The sequence below is a fragment of the Coregonus clupeaformis genome, chromosome 3, assembly GCF_020615455.1.
Source record: "Coregonus clupeaformis isolate EN_2021a chromosome 3, ASM2061545v1, whole genome shotgun sequence".
Classification (NCBI taxonomy): domain Eukaryota; kingdom Metazoa; phylum Chordata; class Actinopteri; order Salmoniformes; family Salmonidae; genus Coregonus; species Coregonus clupeaformis.
This window is the reverse complement of record NC_059194.1, coordinates 34270469-34297170: the sequence shown is the minus strand read 5'-3', so window position 1 is coordinate 34297170 and position 26702 is coordinate 34270469. Positions and strand designations below refer to the sequence as shown.

The following is a 26702-nucleotide window of genomic DNA, read 5'->3' as shown; positions in this document are numbered from 1 at the left end:
TCTCATCACTCCACTTGTCATGTCTTGTCAATCACACACACCTGGTGCTCATTCCCCTAATTAGTATGTGTATAAGTGTTCCCTCTGTTCCCCTTGCCTTTGTGAGTGATTGTTTGTTGTGAGAGCGTGTAGCTCGGTTGAGCTACTATTCACTGTGTTTATGCCAAGGTGGATGTTTTCCCTTGTAATAGTTTCGTTTGACACTTTGGACGTTTGATTTATGTAAATGGAATAAACTCTGGACTTCGGTATTTTACCTCCTGCGCCTGACTCCTTCATTCACACCTCGTCACATAACCTTAGGTTTTGTTTCAGTACTGTAAGAAATATTTCTGCTTGCAAAACAAACCTTACTGGTCTCATCTGTGATTTGATCAAACTTAGCACACTGATAACTCCCACAGATCCCTTTTCACCTTAGTGGTTTCCATGGAGCTCAGTTAGGTTCTATTTAGAGCTGGAGTCAAATTCTTGCCACTGAATTTGACCACCCATATTCAGAAAGATGAAACGCTAAGACAATGCGTGTGCCTAAAAACCTACGTACTGTAGATACGACAGGTTTTAACAATAACAGCAGCAACTAATATCCTAATGGTTAACTACAAACTACATTAAGTGCCTTTATAGTAACTGTGGGAAAATCAAAATCTTAATTACAGGCGCTTGCCTAGAAGGAAAATGTTTACATTTACATTTTAGCCATTTAGCAGACGCTCTTATCCAGAGTACATACAGGCCCCCCGTGGGAAACAAACCCACAACCCTGGCGTTGCAAGCGCCATGCTCTACCAACTGAGCTACAGGGGATACATAATGGGACACACAATGTTGAGTCCCTTATGAATATAGCAACAATTCAGATATTCCCTTCTAAATAGTTAATTATCCAAACAAGGCATCATCATGCCATCCCTTTAGATTTAGTCTCTGCAGTGAGGTAGAGGTGTTGTTTGAGGGTCTGGGCCCAGGGCAGCTGATGATAGCCCTGGCCCAGCTTGCGGAGTCGAAGGCTGTGTTCAGAGCCGTTGTACAGGTTGTGGTCCTGGCCTGGGTCTCTCTCCATGAGGTACAGTTCCCCAGCGTGGACCACCAGGTCAGTCTGGAAGCTAGCAGGGTCGAAGCCCACCCACAGGGTGAAGCGGTAGTCCCAGGAGGTCAGAGAGTAGCCCATCACCCGAATGTCCTTCAGGTTGTGTAGGTCAGAGTTCTCCTGGGGGGTGTCTGCAGGCCGAGGGTACTGGCTGCAGGCGATGGACTCCAAGTCCATGCTGTCATCTAGGTGCTTGAAGGTGTAGGCCAGGTTGTCTCCCTCGGTACAGAGCTCCACGTCGAAGGAGTCATCAAGACAGGGGTGTGGGGGCTTCAGCCCAGCCAGGTTGGACACTGTGGGGAAGACATCTAGCAGCTCATTCACGTTCCTCACTGTTCCTCCTGTGGAGGAGAGTAAGGTAGAGTCACAACCCATCAACATATAATGTACTACACTGGGAATAACAATGTTACATAGTAGAGAACAAACTTCTCTTGCACCAATCTGTCCTGTGGGAGAATGATTGTCACAGGGACAGGAAGGAGCCAGAGGAATACGAAAGTGTGTCTCAAATTACTCAATGGCTTTCTTTCCTTTACGATACCACTGTTAGATAGGGGGAAAAAAGACTGGATAGGTTTCCACCATGCTGCTTTCATCTGTCACACCTTGCCAGATCAGTGATAATGATATAATAAAGACAAGTATAAGATAAGTACACACAAGGAATTAAAACTAGTTACTAACTACAGTTTACATATACTTAGGATGGAGTGATTAAAATTCGTTTTTCAACCACTCCACAAATTTCTTGTTAACAAACTATAGTTTTGGCAAGTCGGTTAGGACATCTGCTTTGTGCATGACACAAGTCATTTTTTCAACAATTGTTTACAGACAGATTATTTCACTTATAATTCACTGTACCACAATTCCAGTGGGTCAGAAGTTTACATACACTAAGTTGACTGTGCCTTTAAACAGCTTGGAAAATTCCAGAAAATTATGTCATGGCTTTAGAAGGTTCTGATAGGCTAATTGACATCATTTGAGTCAATTGGAGGTGTACCTGTGGATGTATTTCAAGGCGTACCTTCAAACTCAGTGCCTCTTTGCTTGACATCATGGGAAAATCTAAATAAATCAGCCAAGACCTCAGAAAAAAAATTGTAGACCTCCACAAGTCTGGTTCATCCTTGGGAGAAATTTCCAAATGCCTGAAGGTACCACGTTCATCTGTACAAACAATAGTACACAAGTATAAACACCATGGGACCACACAGCCGTCATACCGCTCAGGAAGGAGACACGTTCTGTCTCCTAGAGATGAACGTACTTCGGTGCGAAAAGTGCAAATCAATCCCAGAACAACAGCAAAGGACCTTGTGAAGATGCTGGAGGAAACAGGTACAAAAGTATCTATATCCACAGTAAAACGAGTCCTATATCGTCATAACCTGAAAGGCCGCTCAGCAAGGAAGAAGCCACTGCTCCAAAACCGCCATAAAAAAGCCAGACTACGGTTTGCAACTGCACATGGGGACAAAGATCGTACTTTTTGGAGAAATGTCCTCTGGTCTGATGAAACAAATATAGAACTGTTTGGCCATAATGACCATCGTTATGTTTGGAGGAAAAAGGGGGTCGCTTGCAAGCCGAAGAACACCATCCCAACCGTGAAACACGGGGGTGGCAGCATCATGCTGTGGGGGTGCTTTGCTTCAGGAGGGACTGGTGCACTTCACAAAATAGATGGCATCATGATGAAGGAAAATTATGTGGATATATTGAAGCAACATCTCAAGACATCAGTCAGGAAGTTAAAGCTTGGTCGCAAATGGGTCTTCCAAATGGACAATGACCCCAAGCATACTTCCAAAGTTGTGGCAAAATGGCTTAAGGACAACAAAGTCAAGGTATTGGAGTGGCCATCACAAAGCCCTGACCTCAATCCTATAGAAAATGTGTGGGCAGAACTGAAAAAGCATGTGCGAGCAAGGAGGCCTACAAACCTGACTCAGTTAAACCAGCTCTGTCAGGAGGAATGGGCCAAAATTCACCCAACTTATTGTGGGAAGCATGTGGAAGGCTACCCGAACCGTTTGACCCAAGTTAAACAATTTAAAGGCAATGCTACCAAACACTAATTGAGTGTATGTAAACTTCTGAACCACTGGGAATGTGATGAAAGAAATAAAAGCTGAAATAAATCATTCTCTCTACTATTATTCTGACATTTCACATTCTTAAAATAAAGTGGTGATCCTAACTGACCTAAAACAGGGACATTTTACTAGGATTAAATGTCAGGAATTGTGAAAAACTGAGTTTAAATGTATTTGGCTAAGGTGTATTGAAACTTCCGACTTCAACTGTATATGAGTGAAAACCCTGTGTAAAGTGATGCTGTGCTGGACCAAACACATCTATGTAGGGGAAGACCTTATCCCCTGGCCACGGACAGACTGCATTCACAGCTGGTACATAGAACATTAGGGGAACGCGAGTGGCCACTTCAAAGTTGCTGTATTTGGCCCATTCCCCATGCTCCCCAAGTGACCATCCTGTAAGAGACATTAATAATATTTTACAAAAACGCCAATGTATTTAAACAATCAGACAATATAACATTTAATATTGGCCATGGTATGCAACATACAGGTATAGAATAAAAAATTTGTAACTATCACTCATTTTACATACAATGCTCCTGTAAATCAACAGACAATTCGTAGTCAAGTCAACATATCAGTCCCTCCAGGATTTCGCAGGGATTTTATGTGACATTTGCAGGCCAAAATTCTGACATTTTGCACGGTAATATGCAATGATTTTGTCCAATTTGTCGTGGAAATGCGCTGACGAGGGAAAAAATGTGTTGACGTGTGGCTTGATTGAACCATATTATGTGGTAAATGTGTGGTGATTGGTTGAAAATACAAACCCTCTTTTTTTTACCGCAGTGATGGGTCAGTTTTATGCGATGATTTCACTTTGTTTTATGTAGAAATAGTGCGGTGATTGTTCAAATTTGCAAGCCCTCGCATAATATGGAGGGAATTGTTGATTTTGCACCCAAAAAAATGTGATCGCAGAATCCTGGAGGGACTGATATTTGATATGAATAGATCCAAGCATGAGGCTGGTGAAGTAAGTCTTTGTCAACTCAGGAAGGTTAAGGCAGAATGTTTATGTTGTCACACCCCCATCTAGTGGCTAAAGAGTACCTCAAGTAATTTGCCTGTTGAAAAGTCAAAGCCATTGACAGACCATTACAGACACTAGGGGTTCGTTCAGTTCAATTAAACGTTTGGTACATTGCGTGACGGTTTGTACTGAACGACATGTTTCCCCACGTTCTTGAACAAACTTTGAGGTATGTTTGCTCCGTTTGGTGGGTGTGGTGGGGTGTGGCTTGGAGCAATGAATGACGTATTTAAAGGGCAGCGGTGTATTTTGAATCGTCATACCAACCCACAACCCAAACCCTCCCTGTTTTTCAACTTGTCATGCAGAACAGCATCGTTTCCATTCAATTGAATGCTGCACACCATTTTTTCATACTGAACACAGCCCAGTTTAGACTGGGCGATATGGTCAAACTATCAGAACACAATATTGTTCAAATTTTTTATGGTATTTTATGTTTCCGAATAATAAAAGTACTACATTTTTTATGAGTAATGACCCTAGGAAGGCAACAAATGAATTCTAAGAGGTTTAATGGTCTTTCTCTATTCTGATTGTTTTATAATTCTCAACCAAACTAGGACAAAACTGACAGTCAATGACATTTATTTAGCACTGTATCAAAATACAGTTATAGACAACATAGTTCAAATCCCTACCCCTATGTGGATCCATACCGGTATACCTTACAATACGGTATATCATCCAGGCCTACACCAGTTAGATGTATGCAACAGATCTACAAATTTGTACGTAATATATTTAAACAGGACCAAGGGTAGAGTTGTCTTACCATGGTCTGAAGTAAAGACCACAACAGTGTCTTCAGCCAGGCCCAGATCATCCAGAGTATTTAACAACCTGCCCACTTGGGAGTCCAGGTACTTCACAGAGACATAATAGTGCTGTCGAATCTGGAGCTGAGTCACAAACATTGTCTGATGAAGGTCTCTGACCGAAACGTCATTTATAATTTATAATAAACAATATATTTTTTATAATGAGAGAGTGTCATGACATAACTTCTGATGCTGAATCACTATCCCAAATATTAAATGGTATGTATGTAGCCAATCATAACAGATTATTTGTAGATTTCTTTGTGCTTCAAGCGTCTAGAGCCACATATAAAAAATATAGATTTGCCCCTACAATCATGGAACTACTCTTACAAAAAATGGTTCCAAAAGGGTTCTTTGGCTGTCCCCACAGGATAACCCTTTTCGGTTCCAGGTAGAACTCTTTTGGGTTCCATGTAATTTAGAACCCTCTGAGTAAAGGGAACAGGGTTGGAGAGCCTGATCTACTTTCTATTGAGTGAATCATAAATTATATTGAGTGAATCATACTTGCTCATCTATGTCTTCTGATTGCACAGTTAAACCCCTCAGTGTCTGAAAATAAGAAGGGCAGCTTCAGGTGCGGTACCTGTGGGATTCTGAAGGGAATGTGAGGTTTGTGGAATCCAACAGCCAGAAAGAAGTGCTAGTCAAAATCCCTTGTGGACTTGAGCAGTCTGACGGCCTCCTCTGTGCTCTCCATGTCTGGTAGTGTCTCCAGAGGGGTTTCTGACACATTCATCGAGCACAGCAGGTTGACATGCAGTTGGCCATCAATTCCCTTGCAAACCTAAACAAACCAACACATTTTATTTTGCTAAACAACATTTTACGTTTTTGAATTTGTGAAAATGCAGAAAAACATCTTACGATAAGCAGTTTGAGCAATACACAGAGATATGGCTCAAATCAGACAACAGGCAGAAGCATCTTTAGCCATTATATCTTAAAAATGGAATCCGCAGTAGGGGGAAACAGCGCCACTGTCCGCCCTACCAATGTTGTTTTTGTTTTGTTGAAGAAGCAGAGGTAACAAGCCTCCCACAATGTGGTACACAATTATTGCGGTACTTACTCTGCTGTTCTATCCCTGTGCAATGACATCAGAGGGAAAAAACGGTGCTTCGCTGTTTTACGGTGTCCACTAGGGAAAATGTGGCGCTGGATATTTGACCAGCAGAATTTTTTATTTAGCAGACATTTCAGAAATGTACCGGACTCATAAGCATTGGATGAGTAACCTGATTAGGGCATCCACCCATTGTGCTCAGAATGACAGAAATCACATTTAGATGAAGGTAATTCATATTAACAGAACATGCAAGTGGAGGATGCAATGATGTGCGGCCCTTCTTACCAAATTCTGACGTGCACTTTGAAGGTGTTAGAATAACTGTCCACATTTACTTTTCCTCAGCCAACAAGAAGAATAACGAACAGCAAAATCACTAGCCTATGTCAATCTACTATCCCCCATAGTAGAAAAGTTTACCTATTCTATTGGTGTGATTGTTGAGAAAGAAATAGCCTATTCCAAACAGACTCTGGTACAGCTGTAGGACGATAGATCCCAAATTCATACAACCAGTAGGCCTAGGCTTCATATACAAAAAAAAACTTGAAAAAGCAAAGAGTCTGATGCAACAGATCAGAAAATTCTGCTCAAAATGTTGATAAACGATTATTTATTCACATTATAAGTGCAGCAACGCGCACAAGGCAGTAGGCTTCACGTGAATGTTCGTACCATAATGCAATTAGCGGGGAAAAGACAGTTGTCAAAACCACACCGCATATGACAGAGGTTTCATGTGACAGAGATGAAAATATCTGTTAGACATTTAGAAAGAGGGGAGATCTAATATGCAAGATGTAGCATGGGTTGCTAATATGACTAGGATTGTGCCTTTGGCTACTGGACAATGAAAGAAAGTTGATATAATATAATTGCCTCCACGGATATGGTCAGATTTTGGCTAGGCTTCTTTGAAGCAAGGTAAGACATGCCTCATAATATGTAGTAAAATGTTCAGGTTTCAAACAATTAAGTATATGTTTTCAAAATGCATACTGCCTCAAAAGCTGGTGCGCTGATGAAGCCTGCCTTCTGTTGCATATGCATTTGCTGTTTGAGATGCTGTAGCAGCAGCTCTCGCTCTGTCTGACAGATATTCCGCTCAAAGGCTCTGTATCTGTATGCTGTACTCGTGATAAATAAGAGACATAACGAATATGCTGTACACATGCGCCAATTTAATTCCACTAAATTATGCAAATTAACCTATAGACCGATAAGCATGACCAGTCAAATGTATTTACATCCACTGGTATTTCCATCAATTAATAGGCTAAAAAGCATTATTTCGCAATTGGCTTTTTTCTCTCCCGGTAGACAATTGGCTGCCAGCAATTTTATTTATCAGCTTTTCAACAAGCAAAAAATATATTGTCCAAAACCTGGCTATTACCGGCTAACGGAAACCTTGGTTTTCTTAGAGGAGTATACTACACAATGAACTACTGTTTGCAATAACTTCTTTGTTGTTGTAGTAATATCGCAAACGGACTTGGCAGTTTCACAATTAAGGATTCCAGCTTTAAATGAATGTTTGTATGCTGAATGGAATCCATTCACTATACTAAACAGAACCCATTAAATATACAAACATTCATTGAAGTTATACATGACCAGAGCATCTGTAGACTAGGGAGACATGGCAGCAGTCAAGGCAACCACTGACCTTCCTATTTCCATATTTGAAAGATGGAGGATGATAAGGCGGTACAGACCAGCTGTACGGGTAATCATCTGAGTGATTGGAGGCTATGCCTTCAACATAAGCACATAAAACAGTGATATTAGCAGGAGGCAAGTATTAACAACACAAAGGAAACAGCCTCTGGCAATTTGGAAGCTCTCACATGATATACTGCACAAAATAAGCAGGGAGATATTTTAAAACATTGAACACAGTGGATATTAAACAAAGCGGAGAAAACCAGAGAATTGTTACAAATGTTTCAATGTGGACTGATGCAATAAATTCACCAACCACTAAAAACATTAAGTTGGTCGAGACAAATGGCTAGGATATTTTACCTGGATGAAAGACCTTCCCAACTGACATAGTGGTGTAGCCCTTTGACTTGAAGTACTGGGGGAGAGTTGTGTAGTTACCTGCCCTCCAGTAGGAGTTAAAGTCATATAACTTGGTTGTGTCAAGTCTACGACTTGTTAGTAAGGAGGTCCGACTTGGTGCACACACTGCTTGCTACAAATTGAATGACAGAAAGATAAATATAAAGGTGAAGAAGAAAAATAGGAGATTAAATCATACAATTACAATGGATTGCCAATTTAAGTTGGCTTGGGCTACAGAATTAAATGACTTATCTGCTGTAGGCCTACCTGGGCATATGCGTTGAGAAAGACATTGCTTTTAGAGAAAGTTGATCAATGTTTGGTGACTTCACAACAGGATCTCCGTAGTATCCTAATGTTGGTCTCGAATCATCAGCCATGATGGAAATAACATTTTGCCTAATGTAAAGCATACTGTGTCCATAATAAGTATATAGGTTATAGGTTGAGAGCTTTTGTGAAAGAGCACAGTTAGAAAGATATGGCATACAGATGCAAACCGGATGGACATCATGAAAATGATCGGAGAGGTTGAGGGTAGAGGAAGTTCAGGTGTAAAATCAAACTAAATAGAATTATTGTAAAATTGACTGTGTCCATAAAATAGTATTTATAAGCTGGAAGTAGAGGCCTAAGCATTGTTGTACACTAGTTTACTCCAATTAGGGAAGGGGTGGTGGGGTTGGAAAGTAATAAAGGGAAATATATTTTTTTAAAGGATATGTGTATATATATATATATGTATGTATGTATGTATGTATGTATGTATATATGTATGTATGTATATATATATATATATTTATTTATTTTTTTTCGAGAGAAAAAAAACATATGGGGGATTGGAAGTGATGCAGACAATTACATTGATGGAAGTTACAATCTATATGCAATATTAAAGCTGATCTACCTCCAAAAAATTTACATTTTGCCTGTCTAAAGGAAAACAAATTAGTGGTACAATGTTGCCCCACCTTTATCAGCTACAAATGTAGCAAGCGTACACAAATGTAGCAAGCGGAAGTGGAGGGAGTACAGGGCTTAGCATGTCCCTAGAGGAGGCTAAAAATAGATTTTGACTTGGAGAAGTTGAATATTTTCAGGAGTCGGGTAATTGGTTAAGGGAGGAGGATTGGAGGGAAAGAGAGAGGAGGTTGAAAAGACTGAGGGGATGGGTTTGTATCTGTTGAAGCTAGTAATAACAAGGGAGAGGGTATGTCGAGGAAGATTGGTGTCAAGAAAGAAGGGATACTGGTCTGTAGTTGTTGACATTGGAGGGATCGAGTGTAGGTTTTTTGAGGAGGGGTGCAACTCTCGCTCTCTTGATGACGGAAGGGACATGGCCAGCGGTCAAGGATGAGTTGATGAGCGAGGTGAGGTAAGGGAGAAGGTCTCTGGAAATGGTCTGGAGAAGAGAGGAGGGTATAGGTTCAAGCGGGCAGGATGTTGGGCGGCCGGCCGTCACAAGTCGCAAGTTTTCATCTGGAGAGAGAGGGGAGAAAGAAGTCAAAGCGTAGGGTAGGGCAGTGTGAGCAGGACCAGCGGTGTCATTTTACTTAATAAATGAGGATCGGATGTCGTCAACCTTCTTTTCAAAATGGTTGACGAAGTCATCCACAGAGAGGGAGGAGGGAGGGGGAGGAGGAGGAGGATTCAGCAGGTAGGAGAAGGTGGCAAAGAGCTTCCTAGGGTTAGAGGCAGAGGCTTGAAATTTAGAGTGGTAGAAAGTGGCTTTAGCAGCGGAAACAGAGGAAGAGAATGTAGAGAGGAGGGAGTGAAAAGATGACAGGTCCGCAGGGAGTCTAGTTTTCCTCCATTTCCGCTCGGCTGTCCGGAGCCCTCTTCTGTGAGCTCGCAATGAGTTGTCAAGCCACGGAGCAGGAGGGGAGGACCGAGCCGGACGGGAGGATAGGGGACATAGAGAGTCAAAAGATGCAGAAAGGGAGGAGAGGAGGGTTGACGAGGTATAATCAGGAGATCGGAGGGAGAAGGATTTAGCAGAGGGAAGAGATGATAGGATGGAAGAGGAGAGAGTAGCGGGAGAGAGAGAGCGAAGGTTGCGACGGCACATTACCATCTGAGTAGGGGCAGAGTGAGTAGTGTTGGAGGAGAGCGAGAGAGAAAAGGATACAAAGTAGTGGTCGGAGACTTGGAGTGGAGTTGCAGTGAGATTAATAGATGAACAGCATCTAGTAAAGATGAGGTCAAGCGTATTGCCTGCCTTGTGAGTAGGGGGGGACGGTGAGAGGGTGAGGTCAAAAGAGGCAGAGAGAAATGAGTCAAAGGCAGACGTAGGGAGGTTAAAGTCACCCCGAACTGTGAGGGGTGAGCCATCCTCAGGAAAGGAACTTATCAAGGCGTCAAGCTCATTGATTAACTCTCCAAGGGAACCTGGACGGCGATAAATGACAAGGATGTTAAGCTTGAATGGGCTAGTGACTGTGACAGCATGGAATTCAAAGGAGGAGATAGACAGATGGGTCTATTTGTGCCGAATACACTGCTGTATTATAGGTGTCACGTTTATGGGCATGTTGCAGCAGTGAATATGAGGAAGAATCCAAGATGTGGAAGAGTGCAGGAGCACATGGGACAGAGGAATGTGTAGTTCCAGTGGAAAAATATGTGTGTGTCAACTGTAGGGGTGCCCATGTTGCTGGGGATCGGAGGTGTCCGGTGCGAAAAAAGGCAGGTTGAGGTGGACAGGGTCAGAGTAGTGCAGAACATGTTGTATGCTGAGGCAGTGAAGAAAGTAGAGGAGGGTGGATCAAGGGTGAGGGATTCTGAGAGGATCCCTGTGAATAGTAGATCTGTGCCAGAACAGAGGGATAGGCCAATGAGTGATATGTTTCAGTAAGGTTGGCTTCTTAGTATTCATAGCAATGGTTATCAACTGTAACGCAGAGATGGAACATAAGTCACAGAACATTGGTGGCAGCTGCAAAGAAGTACTTTGGGGTACAAGATTTGACTTCAGAAGAGTTACAGGGTGTGTTGAGTGGTAATGTCCCATCCTCTCAGGTCGTTGGCCTGGGGTAGGATCAGATAGGGTTAAAGTAGTGGAATAATGAGTGTAGGTTTAGGTGGTAGGGTAATTAAAAATATTATTTTATTTTTCCCGTTTCCCCATTTTTCCCAAGTGTAATGGATTTATACTATAGTTCAGTTGGGTGCGGTAATGCAACATATTGGATGCTAACCGCCGTTAAACCTCATCAAAGACGAAGAAGAAACGTAGCAAGCAGCTTGAACACACATCAGACATTGAGCAACATAGCTAAATTGCAACAGTGTGTTACTGAGCAGGAATTAGGCAATAATAAGTATTTCAAAACATGTATTGTTGTTGATGTTGGGTTAGGAAAGCTTGTGAAAAGTTAGTTACTTACTTCTTGCACCAACTTGATAGGAGAAAATTACACACAAACTCAGGACGCAAAGTATTCAAGGTGTTTCTCTGTCAAAACATAGCAGCGTGTCTGCTTGAAAAACATTTTTTTCTGTGATTTTTAAATGGCAGTTGAAAACCAAAAAGGTGCATTACCGCCACCAACTGGACTGGAGTGTAAATCCATTATGCTGAAACAAAAAGGGGAAAGGGGAAAAGGGGAAAAAGAAATGACCCTGCCAACTAAACCTTCACTACTTTGACCCTATCTGATCCTACACCAGGCAGAGGCCTGGTAGGATGGGACACTACCACTCAACACACCCTGTAACTCTTCTGAAGTTAAATCTCATACACCCAAGTACTTCTCTGCAGCTGGCACCACAACATCTATTTTCTGTGATTTACATTCCATTTTTGCAGTACAATTGATAACCATTGCTATGAACGCTAAGAGCCAACCTTACTGACGCACATATCATTTGTTGGCCTATCCCTCTGTACTAGCACCAGTGGCAACCCGTCTTTCAGGGCATGTTATTTTGGCATTAATATGTGTCACATATCTGTTTGCAAACAATGTCAAAAATAAAAATAAGTAATTGAGTTAATAAAGCTGCATACTAACATGGTCTATTTTTTGCTTTCTTGAGAAAGGCAGCTCCAAAATGCAGGTGTTTGAGCCTAGCTCAGTGCTTTCTGTGGTGGTGGTGGGGCAGCCAGTGGAAAATATGGCGCGTAGGGGTTGGTAATGTTCTCTAGTTGCGCCGTGATTGGCTCAGTGTTCTGTCACTCATTGGGACGCTACACCGCCAAATCTAAGGGTAGACCTCGAAAATTCAAGCCCCTTGGGTGCTGCCATAGAGTTACATTGGAAGTGCCCATCCAAGAAGGCTCAAGGTCAATGGCCACAGATAAAATGACGTCAAATCACATTATATCTACAGTAGCTTTGATTGGACTGATCATGTCAACATCATCCTTTCAAAATCTTAGCTAGCAGTCATCATCAGGAATCAAGTCGACAATCTACTGGCAAATCCTTTTTAATCCTTGTCATGTGAAGATAAATAATTAAGAGAAATTATAGATAAAATCTATCAATGCTCATCGGCCATTGGACATAAAGCTACAGAGGACCACATGTAACTCTATGTGGTCCTCTGTAGCTCAGCTGGTAGAGCACGGTGCTTGTAACGCCAAGGTAGTGGGTTCGAACCCCGGGACCACATATACACAAAAAAATGTATGCACGCATGACTGTAAGTCGCTTTGGATAAAAGCGTCTGCTAAATGGCATATTATTATTATTATTATAAACATTACACAACAAGTTGGAAATCGCAAATTCAACAATGAGCGGTTTGGAAGGAATCAGTGGCTAACTGCAAGCTTTGCAAAGCAATCACTAGCCTGCTATTCAGTGGAGTGGCTGTGTGGTCCCAAGTCTGGGTTTAAGGGTCTCTTTTCCAAGCTTAAAATTATAAACCTTCAACATTGGCCATGCTGTCAATCCAGCATGATTTCTGCAGCACAACTGTTAATTCGGAACTGGGAAATCTGACTTCAGTGAGTACACCCAACTGTGAACTCGGGAAAAAACTAGAAAAAACTATGCTTTGAACGGTCATCCAACTCGGAATTGTAAGTCGGGAAATCGGGCCTCTTTCTAGAGCTACAAACTGAAGATCATTGACGTCATCATGATTCAACCTTGTTTTTTTCCGAGTTCCCAGTTGCCTTGAAAGCACCATAAATCCAGAGAATGCCAGACTTTGATGACAAAGTTTGATGACGATATTTGCCTGTTCAAGTGAGCACAGCACAACAAGGTGAGTCCAAAAATGTATTGTATGCTGCTGCATAAATTATGTAATATGTCAGGGAGATATGTATACTGTAGCTAAGAAAGTAATACTAAGTGTATGTTGTGTAGTAAGCTGTTAGTAGCCCATGTGCCTCACCCTAGTAATTTGGTCTATTTTCCCCACTTAATTTCACCTACTGTTCTGACTTGGTGGTGCACATGTAGCCTATAACCTATAACCTTTAGAGAAATGTAATCATTGAATATTGTAAGAGCTTTCATTGTCTGCTTATATGCCCCCTTCATTTATTCTATGGTTCTGACTTGGTGTACAGGAAGAACACTGTAAAAACACAAAAAAACTAATATCACTCCTTTAGTCTCAGGAGGGATTTTGTCCCACTCCTCATTGCAGATCTTCTCCAAGTCATTAAGGTTTCGAGGCTGACGTTTGGCAACTCGAACCTTCAGCTTCCTCCACTGGCTAGGCCACTCCAGGACGTTAATGTGCTTCTTCTTGAGCCACTCCTTTGTTGCCTTGGCCGTGTGTTTTGGGTCATTGTCATGCTGGAATACCCATCCACGACCCATTTTCAATGCCCTGGCTGAGGGAAGGAGGTTCTCACACAAGATTTGATGGTACATGGCCCCATCCATCGTCCCTTTGATGCGGTGAAGTTGTCCTGTCTCCTTAGCAGAAAAACACCCCCAAAGCATAATGTTTCCACCTCCATGTTTGACGGTGGGGATGGTGTTCTTGGGGTCATAGGCAGCATTCCTCCTTCACCAAACACGGCGAGTTGAGTTGCTGAGGATTTGTATTTATTTAATCAATTTTAGAATAAGTCTGTAACGTAACAAAATGTGGAAAAAGTCAAGGGGTCAGAATACTTTCCGAAGGTACTGTTTATAAAACAAAAGTATTTGGACACCCCTTCAAATTAGTGAATTTGGCTATTTCAGCCACACCCGTTGCTGACAGGTGTATAAAATCGAGCAAACAGCCATGCAATCTCCATAGACAAACATTGGCAGTAGAATGGCCTTCCTGAAGAGCTCAGTGACTTTCAACGTGGCACCGTTATAGGATGCCAGCTTTCCAACAAGTCAGTTAGTCAATTTTCTGCCCTGTTAGAGCTTCCCTGGTCAACTGTAAGTGCTGTTATTGTGAATTGGAAAAGTCTGGGAGCAACAAGGGAGCGGTGTAAAGCTCGCCGCCATTGGACTCTGGAGCAGTGGAAACGGACAAATCTGGGTTTGGCGGATGCCAGGAGAACGCTACCTGCCCGAATGCATAGTGCCAACTGTAAAGTTTGGTGGAGGAGGAATAATGGTCTGGGGCTGTTTTTCATGGTTCGGGTTAGGCCCCTTAGTTCCAGTAAAGGGAAATCTTAACGCTACAGCACACAATGACATTCTAGACCATTCTGTGCTTCCAACTTTGTGGCAACAGTTTGTGGAAGGCCCTTTCCTGTTTCAGCATGACAGCTCCATATGAATGCCCCTGATTTTGGAATGAGCAGGTTTTTGGTTATGTAGTGTAACTTTTGGTTATGTAGTGTAGCTCGAGAAATAACGTACTCTCATTTTGGAAGGTAATTCTATGCTTTGCAGACTGACTGGCTCCAAATTTGATTAGATTCAGGCCGGTGACGCCGTTACACTATTCAACCAACTGTGACATGTTTTGCCATGGCCCTGGGTTGGTTTGAGTTTGTTGCTGCTAGTTAGTACACTGTTGTAGATCGACATAAGTTAGCTAATACCACCATAGCTGCATCCAATATATATTTGGGCCCTAGACTTGGGTTGCACCTCGGAGGCTTATGTGACTGTTTCGTCTAAATTACACTAACTTAGAGTGACATGGAAATACGATGACATTGCTAAAGTAGGGTACAAAACATTAGGAACACCTGCTCTTTCCATGACATAGACTGACCAGGTGAATCCAGGTGAAAGCTATGATCCCTTATTGATTGTCACTTGTTAAATCCACTATACTTAGTACTGAATATAGGATGAAAAATATTAGTTTCATTTCCACTTGGAATTTAACGCAATTTCAACGTATACACAGTTCTGATGATTATGTTGAAATTGTAACAACCTGTTAGTCAGGTTAAGTCCCCCCCCCCCCCCCACACACTTTGTTTCCATTGGTCGTTTGAAAGGCTACGTCACGCTCTGAAATACAGACTCCCCGCCTTCCTTTGTGTATGTTGCTGTTTATCATCTTTCTTTCATTTTCAATATGCACAAAATTATTATTTACAAATAACATAAATGAATGTCTGATTACATGACAAGATTGTGATGTACCAGACTCCCATGTTCAGAATATTTTCACCTTTGATGTCTTATTGATCATTTACATTATTCATAGGGAGCTCATACCTGTACAGTGCCTTCGGAAAGTATTCAGACCCCTTGACTTTTTCCACATTTTGTTACGTTACACCCTTATTCTAAAATTGATTAAATAAACAAACATCCTCAGCAATCTACACACAATACCCCATAATGACAAAGTGGAAGCAGGTTTTTAGAAATGTTTGCAAATGTATTACAAATTAAAAGCAGAAATTATTAATTATTTACATAAGTATTCAGACCCTTTGCTATGAGACTCGAAATTGAGCTCAGGTGCATCCTGTTTCCATTGATCATCCTTGAGATGTTTCTACAACTTGATTGGAGTCCACCTGTGGTAAATTCAATTGATTGGACATGATTTGGAAAGGTACACACCTGTCAATATAAGGTCCCATAGTTGACAGTGCATGTCAGAGCAAAAACCAAGCCATGAGATCAAAGGAATATTCCGTAGAGCTCCGAGACAGGATTGTGTCGAGGCACAAATCTAAGGAAGGGTACCAAAACATTTCTGCAGCATTGGTCCCCAAGAACACAGTGGCCTCCATCATTCTTAAATGGAAGAAGTTTGGAACCACCAAACTCTTCCTAGAGCTGGCCGCCAGGACAAACTGAGCAATCGGGGGAGAAGGGCCTTGGTCAGGGAGGTGACCAAGAACCCGATGGTCACTGACAGAACTCCAGAGTTCCTCTGTGGAGATGGGAGAAACTTCCAGAAGGACAACCATCTCTGCAGCACTCCACCAATCAGGCCTTTATGGTAGAGTGGCCAGACGGAAGCCACTACTCAGTAAAAGACACATGACAGCCCGCTTGGAGTTTGCCAAAAGGCACCTAAAGGACTGTCAGACCATGAGAAACAAGATTCCCTGGTCTGATGAAACCAAGATTGAACTCTTTGGCCTGAACGCCAAGCGTTACGTCTGGAGGAAACCAGGCACCGCTCATCACCTGGCCAATACCATCCCTACGGTGAAGCATGGTGGTGGATCGAGGGAAAGATGAACTGAGCAAAGTACAGATTGATCCTTAATGAAAACCTGCTCCAGAGTGCTCAGGAACTCAGACTGGGACGAAGGTTCACCTTCCAACAGGACCACGACCCTAAGCACACAGCCAAGACAATGCAGGAGTGGCTTCAGGACAAGTCTCTGAATGTCCTTGAGTGGTCCAGTCAAAGCTCGGACTACAGCAGCAGCCAATGTGTGGTGTTCAATGTAGGCTTACATTCCATGAGACTTTTGAAAAAAATATGCAGGCCTTGACATTAACCTGTTTATCCACTTGTCCTTCAGATAAGGAGGTGACTGAATGGTTATTGTGTTGTTTGATGCAAGAAACCACTTTACAAAATAAAATGCATTATTATTCCCATACCATTATTTGAGAATCTGAAAAAAATGCTACCCTCTGCCTATTGGCTACTTAGCTTATTCAGGCCTGTGTCAAAATACAACAGTGCCCCTTTAAGACACAAAAAAAGCTCTTTATCTGACTTGCTTTTCAAAGATGTCTAGAAATGTACACATTTTGTGCTCTTGTAGGAAGCAATCACTCCCCTATTGCTGACTACAAATTATCTATAACTGGGCTAATAACTCACTAACTAGCAAAGGATTTGAACAAAATGTCCACACATGGCTACATGGAGCTCTTGCTTTGATTTCAAAACAAGCACATCTACTCATGACCACAGCTGTAAACACTGTCCAGTTCAAAGTAAATGAGACAGATCCATAATAGGAAATTGTCTATTTGCATATAGGCCTACTGCAGCTCTAACTGGTTATGCTGCACCGGTCTGTGTAGAGTACAGGCTGAGTCATGCACAATAGAATCCTACTCCGATGCGTTCTGCCTACAACAACATCTCTTGCATAGTTCGTTTTGTTTCGGTATGTTTCATTGGATCGTATCGCGTTGATTCATCACAATTGCCACTGTAAAGGAAAGTTGAGAAGTTAAATCTCGTTCTTCTCTCCATAGGCTGATATTTATTTTGCACTCTGCTCCGCAGTCCCGGGGGAGCTGCTTGGCAGGCTCAACCACAACTGTCACGTGCAATAGATCAATCTGAGGAACTTTCATTTACAGGAAATCACCAAGAGAAAGACAGCAACATGGGTGAGCTCTGTTCAACTGTATGATCATTTGTAATCATATAACTATATTTATTTAACATAAACTATTTTAAAAAGGGCACCAGCTAAAACAACCTATTGTATCTGTATTTCTCTAATTTGGATAGGAGTTGGAATTGGTGGATTCATTACTTTCTTGACTTTAGCCTCTCGTTTTGGAGACATTACAAAGGTTGACACCAGTGGGGCTTCAGAGATAACCGCTAGACAAGACAAGCTAACTGTCCAAGGTATGTGAGTGACTGGAATTCAGAACCTTCCAATAATCAATAATAGTCCATCCATCGAATCTATATAATTTTATAGGAAACAAATTACATACAAAGTTAATATTTTATATTTATTTTACTATCAATCCTAATTCTCTAAAGGGGTGGATGCCTCTCATAAACTGGCTGAGCATGACCTGGTGAGGATGAAGCAGTACAAGGAGCTCATCACCAGGGTGGGGCAGAAGCATGGCCTGGACCCAGCTATCATTGCTGGCATCATCTCCAGAGAGTCCCGGGCGGGGGCAGTGCTTGACCATGGCTGGGGAGATCATGGGAACGGCTTTGGGCTCATGCAGGTTGGTTGGCAGTTGGCACAACATTTGTGTACATGTGTCGTTGATTGTGTGTGAGAATGAGGAAGCAGAACTTACCAAGGGGATTTCTCTTGAAATCTGAGAAGTTTGATAGCATCTTTCTCTTCCTCTTTTAGATTGTACTATAGGATATTTTTGTAATGCAATAAAAGTGCCGTGATTTATTTCTAAATATTTTATTTTCATAGGTTGACAAGCGCTACCACAAGATAGTGGGGGCATGGGACAGTGAGGAGCATATCAGTCAAGGCACTGAGATTCTAATTGAGTTTATCCAAAGGATCCAGGCTAAATTCCCTGCGTGGCCCAAGGAGCACCAGCTTAAAGGTACCATATTGCTCACCCACCTTTTTGCTCTGTAGTTTGATAGAAGTGAGGAGTTACATGTTTGTTGTGTATGCAAATGCATGGATACCATGGCAAAAACCTATTGTATATCTTTTCAGGGGGAATTTCAGCCTACAATGCTGGGGACAAAAATGTCCGCACCTATGAGCGAATGGACGTGGGCACCACTGGGGGTGACTATTCCAATGATGTTGTTGCCAGATCTCAATGGTTCAAAAGCCAGGGTTATTGAAGAGTCTCTTCATTATATACACCAGTCTTTGATTCTACCTATGGTGAAAATATTCAGTACATGTCTTCTATTTTCTGAATAAATCAAAGCAGTAAAATTACTTCTCTGAATAAATCAAAGCTGTGAAATACATTCTATTTTCTGAATACATCAACTGGAAATGTCATTGTGTGGTCACTGGTCAACTTTTATAATTCATAGACGTTTCCTATTTTAAGCAAACATCCTCTAATGCATACAAAAAAGCTACCACTAGAGAGCATAGCTGCCCACAGATTTACCCCTCAATTCTCAGATTTCCCCAAAAACTATTTGACTTTTTCTATGGACATAAAATGAGGGTATTTGACCATAAAATCATTTTGAAAGATACCTGTTGTTACAGAGATTACAAATGGTGTATAATATTTGAGCCGACTACAATAGTCCTAAAATATAGTTTCATTATTTTAGGGGTTTTGGTCAAGGACTAACAGCAATATTGTTTCCAATCAGGTGGTTCATTTTTCAGCATGATCAAATTCTCCTACACCATACACTGAGCATATAAAGCAGACCTAAATGGAGTTGTTAAAAATACACCATCAATGTTAGCTTGGTTTTAAAGTTGATCTTTATCTATAGACCTTTGAGAGCAAAGTCTCAGTGAGTCAACTCCTGCACACAATTAAGTTACTTCCTCGAAGAGAAAGCATGCGCGGTACTCTAGTGCTTCTGCTGGCTAGTTGAAGAAAGACACGAGACCTCAATGGGCCAGATCTAATCATCACAAATCACCGACGTCTTTTTGACTTTTTTGATGGATGACTGCATACTTTAAAATATAGCGCCTAACTCAGTTTGTAAGTAACATTTTCTTTCATGACGAACTTACAGAGACATATTGTTTGATAAGATTGAATATGGTTCGCACCAGTTGCTTTTTCTATTTTGCTTGTAGGATTCGCAAAAAAAAAACTGTTGAATTCAGTTGGTGGTGGGGTCCAACCTTTCTTGGAAGATTGTTACCATAAACTGCGCTCTTCTTTATTACGGATGCGATGTTGTTGAATTATACCTCTCACTTGAAGTAACTCCCACATAATCTGATGTGTTATCTTTAGCATAATGTGACTCGTCATCCTCTTGAGTTGATTTTGGTTACAAATATATTTGACTTATATTTACTTTTTAAAGACAATTAGCTATTGCTTTCTTAAAAATTTAGTCCGATTTTCAATGGCCTGTAGGCTATAATTGTCTGCTCCTCTTTGACAACACAGAAGGATAATGGTGATTGTTGTTTTTACACGGTTTCAATAGGCTATGGTTAAGATACTAGATAGTCAATATTTTGTCCACCTCAGTTGCATATTCCCAGCAGCTATCTGGTATGATATGTCCATCAATAACTACATAATTCCTTATTTGATGCACATAAATCAATATACTTTATGTCCCTGGTTTGGTGCAGGGCAGAAAGGTGTTGACTTGAGCCACTGTGTGGAATAAAAACAAAGAATATTGTCAAATCTGTCTGCAGATGTTCCAGGCATGCAAATGCAGGAGCTCCAACCTAGAATTTTCCATTATAAAGGAAATATCTATACATATATAATACCTAATTACTGTACTTATGTCAGCAGAACTGGGTGGCACATTTATGGCAAATACATTGAAATTCCATCATAGGGCTTTTAGAAAGTCTCCCGTGGCCATCTGATGATGCATGGTGTGTCCAGTCCAGTTTTGTTATTATTACGAATATCGGCAAATCTTGAAGAAATATCCCATTGTATATCTCTTTATAATGATGGAATTATATAGTGACATCAAAGGATAAACGTGCTCAAGTATAGTCTCCCTGTGCCATCTGGATTATTGTAGCAGTTTATTGTACAAATTGAATGCAACAAGTTTAATCTGGATTGTTCTTGACCGTGAGTGTTTTTTTTTTACAATGATGCATAGCATTATATCTGAGCATAATGTCACAAAGTTGAACAGGGGTCAGTATAGTGGTCACAGCTGTCCTTAGCCTTGTAAACCACACACAGCTGACCAGTAGGACCAACCAGATTGAGCCATAGCACTAATTACATGTTCTAAATGGGCCAACTGGGAATTTAGGATACAGCGAAGAGCAAAACACTTAAAAAATGTGTCACAATTATTTGATTATCACCATGCATTTAAATCCTTCAGATAAATCACTTCTCGCATGCCCTCACGGCCCACACATACAGTGCAGCAAATGATTTGTAGTATAAGGAATGCCTTGTGAAAAGGGTCCCAACTGTAGGTAAATGGCAGACTAGAGGGCCTTTTAGCAGTTTATCAAGCAGTAAAACCCAGCAGGATCCCTTTTCATATGGAGAGCGGGAGAACAGAGTGGGTCATTTCAAGGGTCAGCTCTGACAGGTTTCCAGCACCATGAGAAGATAACCACAGGCAGGCAGGCAGAGAGGAGAGGAGGACTGTGTGTTGTTTTTGCTGTATACACATCCCTGTCTATCCGTGACACATTCAGCCTCACCCTCCCACCCAGCATGGCAAGCTCCCTAGCTCAGCTCTGGGGTATAATTGTTTTGTTATTTACAGTTCTGCATACATGGTCTTAATAAGAGTTTGGACCAGAGAGCTCGCTGCTCACAGAAGATGTGTTCCAGATGTGAGTAGGAATTCCAAGCGCTTTGTAAAGAAAAGAAACCGTACTCTGCAGGAGTTGACTAAAGAAACTCGAGTCAGAGCAAACTGTTGAGGGGACGAGGGATTCGAGAGAGCAGGGGGAAAGGGGCCTCTTGCTCAATCATGGGCACAGATTTAACTCTTCAGAATTCAGCTTTATATTAGTAACTATCTAGAGTTGAAAACAGCATGTTCTTTTACCCTACAGTATTTTGGTGAACCACAAAGTTTATGACAATCGGTGTGTTTTAAGGATTGAGCAATGCTTACATGTGTTTTGCAAGTTATCTCATACACTAACCGTCATTGTACATATTCTCCTTATCAGGAGTTTCTATACTTTCTCAGTTATGACCCAAGCAAGCATGGGATTCTGTGGGGGCAGTGAAAAAATGTTTCAGGAAATACCAACATTTTTTTCAAGGAGGAAAACTGACCGACATTCCTCATAGCTTTAAAAACAGGGATAGATGTGTTTTTCAAATGGGTCCACATAGTTTGTATGAATGGAGATTTCCCATGCGTGAGATTCTACTCTGATGTAGTCTGTCTGGATGTTTGAATACTAAGATGAAAGCTACTTGTGATTGCTATTGGTGTATAGTAGACATCTTAAAGGCCCAGTGCAGTCAAAAACATGATTTTCCTGTGTTTTATATAGTGTATATATATTTCCACACTAAGGTTGGAACAATACTGTGAAAATGATAATGCCCTTTTAATGTGAGAGCTGTTTGAAAAGACAGCCTGAAATTTCAGCCTGTTTTGGTGGGATGGAGTTTTGGCCTGCCTGGTGACATCACCAGGTGGTAAATTAGTTAATACACCAATAAGAAAGAGTTCCAAACCTATTTGCCAATAAAGGCTAATTGTTTTATTTTCCCCTCCCCACTCAGACCACTCCCAGACAGTCCTATCACAATTCTTGCTTGATAATTTGCTGTTAGGCTAAGAAGCTGTTTTTGTTTCTTTTTGACAATTTTAATTTAAAACAATCACAGTAAGGTACTTAATTGTCACCCAGAAATGATTTGATATTGAGATAAAGAAGGCTACATTGGACCTTTTTAAAGAGATTTTCCAGAAGTTTTGTATACTTTTTAGCCAGTAGTTCTGAAAGTAGCGCCCAATAGACAAAAAGGGTCCCAGTAAATTGTGCAACATTTTGTACAATGTCGTAACTTAATTGCTCTCGAGCCCCCTGCAGAGTGTGTGTGCTTGGGCTCACCCCGCAACCTAATTTGACAATGCTGTGCCGATCTGATTCCGCCTCCCACTTTAAACTTGCAAACTCATTGTACATCTTCATTCCACTTGCCAATCAACATTTTCCCTAATGTTCGGTTGTGGCTAGTTTCCGTGACTAGTATGGCAAGCAAGTGATTGTGATAATTGTTATACTTACAGGTAACTGCCAAAATAAAAGAAACACCAACATAATAGGGCTTTGGGCCACCACAAGCCGCCAGAACAGCTTCAATGCACCTTAGCATAGATTCTACAAGTGTCTGGAACTCAATTGAAGGGATGTGACACCATTCTTCCACAATAAATTCCATCATTTGGTGTTTTGTTGATTATGGTAGAAAATGCTGTCTCAGGCGCTGCTTAAGAATCTCCTACAAGTGTTCATTTGGGTTGAGACTGACACACACAGTCTTGTACAGCTAACCTTGTGGGGACACACAATTCAGTCCCATTCAAAATCCTAATCCCTAACCCTAAACATAACCCTAACCCATACTCTTACCCTAACCCTAACCCAAAAACCTAACCTTAACCCTAGCCCTAAACCTAACCCTAGCTCCTAACCCTAAAACTAACCCTAGCTCCTAACCCTAACCCTTAACGTAATTCTAACACTAATTCTAAACCCCCTGGAAATAATCCCCACAAGGTCAAATGCTAACAAAATGTCCCCAGTTGGTCAAATTTAAGTTTGTTTACTATTCTTGTGGGGACTTCTGGAATAGCTAAACACGTCCACACACACACACCCTTTAAACCCCTTATGCTCCTTTGAGACCCGTCTTTCAAAGTCACAGAGATCTCTTCTAGCCATGGTAGCCAAAATAATGGGCAACTGGGTATTTCTATACATGACCCTAAGCTTGATGGGATGTTAATTGCTTAATTAACTCAGGAACCACACCTGTGTGGAAGCACCTGCTCTCAATATACTTTGTATCCCTCATTTACTTAAGTGTTTCCTTTTTTTGGCAGTTACCTGTATATGTTAGCGTCAGATGTCCTACTCCTTGAAAGTCGTGTATTGATTATATATAGCATTTGCCTACGTGATGAATAATGATCGCTGGCAATCAACTGCAGTTTTTGATTACCCCATATCATGGAATATCTGTGTGAACGTATATAAGGACAAAAGGTGGACACATGAAATTATTTGATTTGGATTGATGGTTGACACAACAGAAAGGTAGGCCAATATTTTCTTGTACAAAAAGTTGATGAAAGTTTGCTTTAGTGTAAGGGTTGGTGTGTGGTGTGACCCAGGTGCGGTGCAGGATAGACAGTAGGCAGAGATGGTGAAATAAGGATCTTTACTGGTGGTCCCGAAGCCAAAATACAAAATAACGGACTTAACACGATAAAAGAAAGGTGGAACAAATAAGTCTCCAAAAACAGGCTGACAGCCAAAATACGAAATACTAACTACGACTGAAACAAATAAAGAAACAGGGAGAACACTTCTCAAGTACCTGTACATACGTCTCCGATCAGACACTGATTAGTACTGCTGGGCATAGAGAAACTAGCAGAGAAAACTGAGCAATGGAACACTGGGAAGTGAGGGCATAAATACACAGGTGAACAGGTAGACACAGGTGAACAGGTAGACACAGGTGACACCAATAGGATCATGATTAGTCCAGACTGTAAGTGAGGAAGTGAGGAGGTGCCTAAGGTTGTCGGAGGAGGACACCTAGTGGATTGGTCCGGAACTGCGACCCCCTCCTGTAACACTTCAGTATGCATTTCATGAGCACATCAATATGTGTGTTGTGTCGTGAATGGCGATCGGGATAAATGGATGGAGGCGCGCCTGGTAACAACCTTAGCCTATTGTGAAATACTGTATATTTCAAAATTCACCAGCGACACCATTTAGGAGCTAAAGGTTGTCAGCACAGTGTTTCTGATCAGGTTGACAATTATCTTCTAATGTATTTGTGTGGCTACGATGCCATCTTTAGCGCACAATATTTTCTGGTGTGCAGAGAAATGCATTGAAAGAGAGAAATGCAGCTACTACCGAGGTCTAATAGATCTAACTTCTCATTTCAGATGCTTTCTAATATTTGATTCATGGATTTGATCGACGCATTCAATGTATTTGTTGCTCTTATAATGGTAAACGCATGCAGCCACTCATCCCACTTGCTTCAGAGAGCATGTTCACTACATGACAAGAACGAGCGCGTAGGTCTCATACACTAAATGATGGCATGATAGAATGTAAGGATTCGGTGCCTTTTCCCACTGGGAGGACTGTAGATCATTTATTATGCATGTATGAGCTATAGATTTTATTTTATTTACACGTCGAGTCCAAAACTGGAGGTTTTAAAAATAACGAGTTAGTTTTCAATCCTCTGGAAAATCTCTTTAGCATACTGATAGTCATACCAGACTGTATATATTGAGTTGATAAGCTAAATGTATTGATTCTAATGATGTATTTAATCAATTGTTTGTATTCACCCAAATCATATTTATTTGAAATGCCATTTAGTAGAGTAAAAGTTATTTGGGTAGAAGTGCTGTTATCACGCTCTGTGGCCACAGTCTTCTAATGTGTTTACACTTTTAGGTCAAAGGAAATGTTTCATTTTGAAAAGGAGCTTCAGAGGTCTGGAGTTAATAAAGAGTTTGAGTCGATGATTGTTTACTTTCTTTATTCCCAGGAAAATGGGCCACTTGGATTGTTCTCCGAGCAGATCTGGCCATTTTGTATGGTTGTATTCTGATTGAGCTTTACCAAATCCTTTACAGACCGGAAAATGAAACTAGTCAGCTGGAGTTGCAGCCTCCAATCTCACATAGAGATATTTATTTATTAAAAAACTTTCAGGCTCCTCTGACTTAAATTATCCATAAGTAAAATATATATTGTTGTAGTCGTTCAATTCACATTTGTATTGTTTTGCATGTTGGCATTCTGCAATAACATAGTTATCTGAGAATTAGGCCTATTATCAAACCTGTACATTAATAGACCATATTGATTTTCTACTTAGTCATCCTTAGTCATATGACTTGACATCCCAACATGACTGACACAAAGGTTGAACCTAGAGGTTGAGATTTAGACATCTGTTGACTCAGGCTCTATGGCAGGGTGGCACTGTTTGTTGGGGTGTTTTGTTTTTCTGATGGGGATGAGATGAGTGAGTTCCCAGCCAGGACAATCCCCACATCTCCTCACGACGCCCCTAGCTAATTATCACAGAGACACGGGTCAGATCGGCTGGAAGTAAGCTGCCTGGTTGAGACAATAGCTGCAGGCTACCGCTTGGGATTAGGCTATGTGACGGGGAGGGAGTGGGAGGTGGAGGGGGGTGGGGAAGAGCAGCTTGGGGCGGGCTGTTAGTTCACACTCATGTCCTCCCACTGTAGGCTAGTCACTGGGAGGGCAGGCAGGCAGCCTCAACTCAAAGTTAGCTCTGTCTTTATCTTTGTCTTGCCACCAGCTGCCCTTTCTGTCTTAATTCATGTGCATTAAGAAGAGGGGTATTTATGTTTAGTGGACTGTTGGCCTTCAACATTGCAGTCGGGGCTTGCACAGGGACTTCAACGTGCCATCATCACTCAGACAAGCTGGTAAAGGATGTACTAAAGAGGGAATCTGCTGCCATTTGTATTGCTTGAGTATTCCCATCTAGAAACCATGGCTGGATTTTACGGCTGTTTGCGGGGGAAAACGTAAGTGTGCTCT

At 41.4% G+C, this 26702-nt stretch overlaps 3 protein-coding genes across 5 annotated transcripts in view; 2 read left to right on the top strand and 1 right to left on the bottom strand.

Annotated features, from left to right (window-relative positions):
* Positions 1 to 353: 353 nt before the first annotated feature.
* LOC121545498 (iduronate 2-sulfatase) lies at positions 354 to 8674 on the bottom strand. Its single transcript, XM_045206603.1, is given in 6 exon segments — positions 354 to 1606; positions 5651 to 5851; positions 7803 to 7891; positions 8162 to 8333; positions 8471 to 8508; positions 8511 to 8674. Coding segments are annotated over 6 exon segments (1308 nt in total). The 5' UTR covers positions 8617 to 8674; the 3' UTR covers positions 354 to 904.
* A 9112-nt stretch (positions 8675 to 17786) lies between these two features.
* On the top strand, positions 17787 to 19210 carry LOC121546989 (lysozyme g). The gene is made up of 5 exons (XM_041858106.1): positions 17787 to 17895; positions 18020 to 18142; positions 18284 to 18480; positions 18687 to 18825; positions 18945 to 19210. Exons 1-5 carry the CDS (start codon positions 17892 to 17894, stop codon positions 19076 to 19078), a joined length of 597 nt encoding a protein of 198 aa, XP_041714040.1. The 5' UTR covers positions 17787 to 17891; the 3' UTR covers positions 19079 to 19210.
* A 565-nt stretch (positions 19211 to 19775) lies between these two features.
* The window catches only part of LOC121544913 (CRACD-like protein), a 44844-nt gene continuing 37917 nt past the window's right edge, over positions 19776 to 26702 (top strand). For 2 of the 3 annotated variants that reach the window (XM_045208383.1, XM_045208382.1), the window contains exon 1: positions 26380 to 26689. In XM_045208383.1, coding sequence (XP_045064318.1) covers positions 26655 to 26689 — 35 coding nt within the window. In that variant the 5' untranslated portion in view covers positions 26380 to 26654. Of the gene's footprint in view, positions 19921 to 26379; positions 26690 to 26702 lie in introns of those variants that run through there. The other variant, XM_045208384.1, reaches the window with a different exon arrangement.

What these genes read in the sequence shown, in the direction of transcription:
- LOC121546989 (XM_041858106.1), top strand. An exon ending in AGACAAGCTAACTGTCCAAG is followed by an intron (nt 18,143 to 18,283) that starts GTATGTGAGTGA and finishes AATTCTCTAAAG; the next exon opens with GGGTGGATGCCTCTCATAAA. An exon ending in CAAGGAGCACCAGCTTAAAG is followed by an intron (nt 18,826 to 18,944) that starts GTACCATATTGC and finishes ATATCTTTTCAG; the next exon opens with GGGGAATTTCAGCCTACAAT.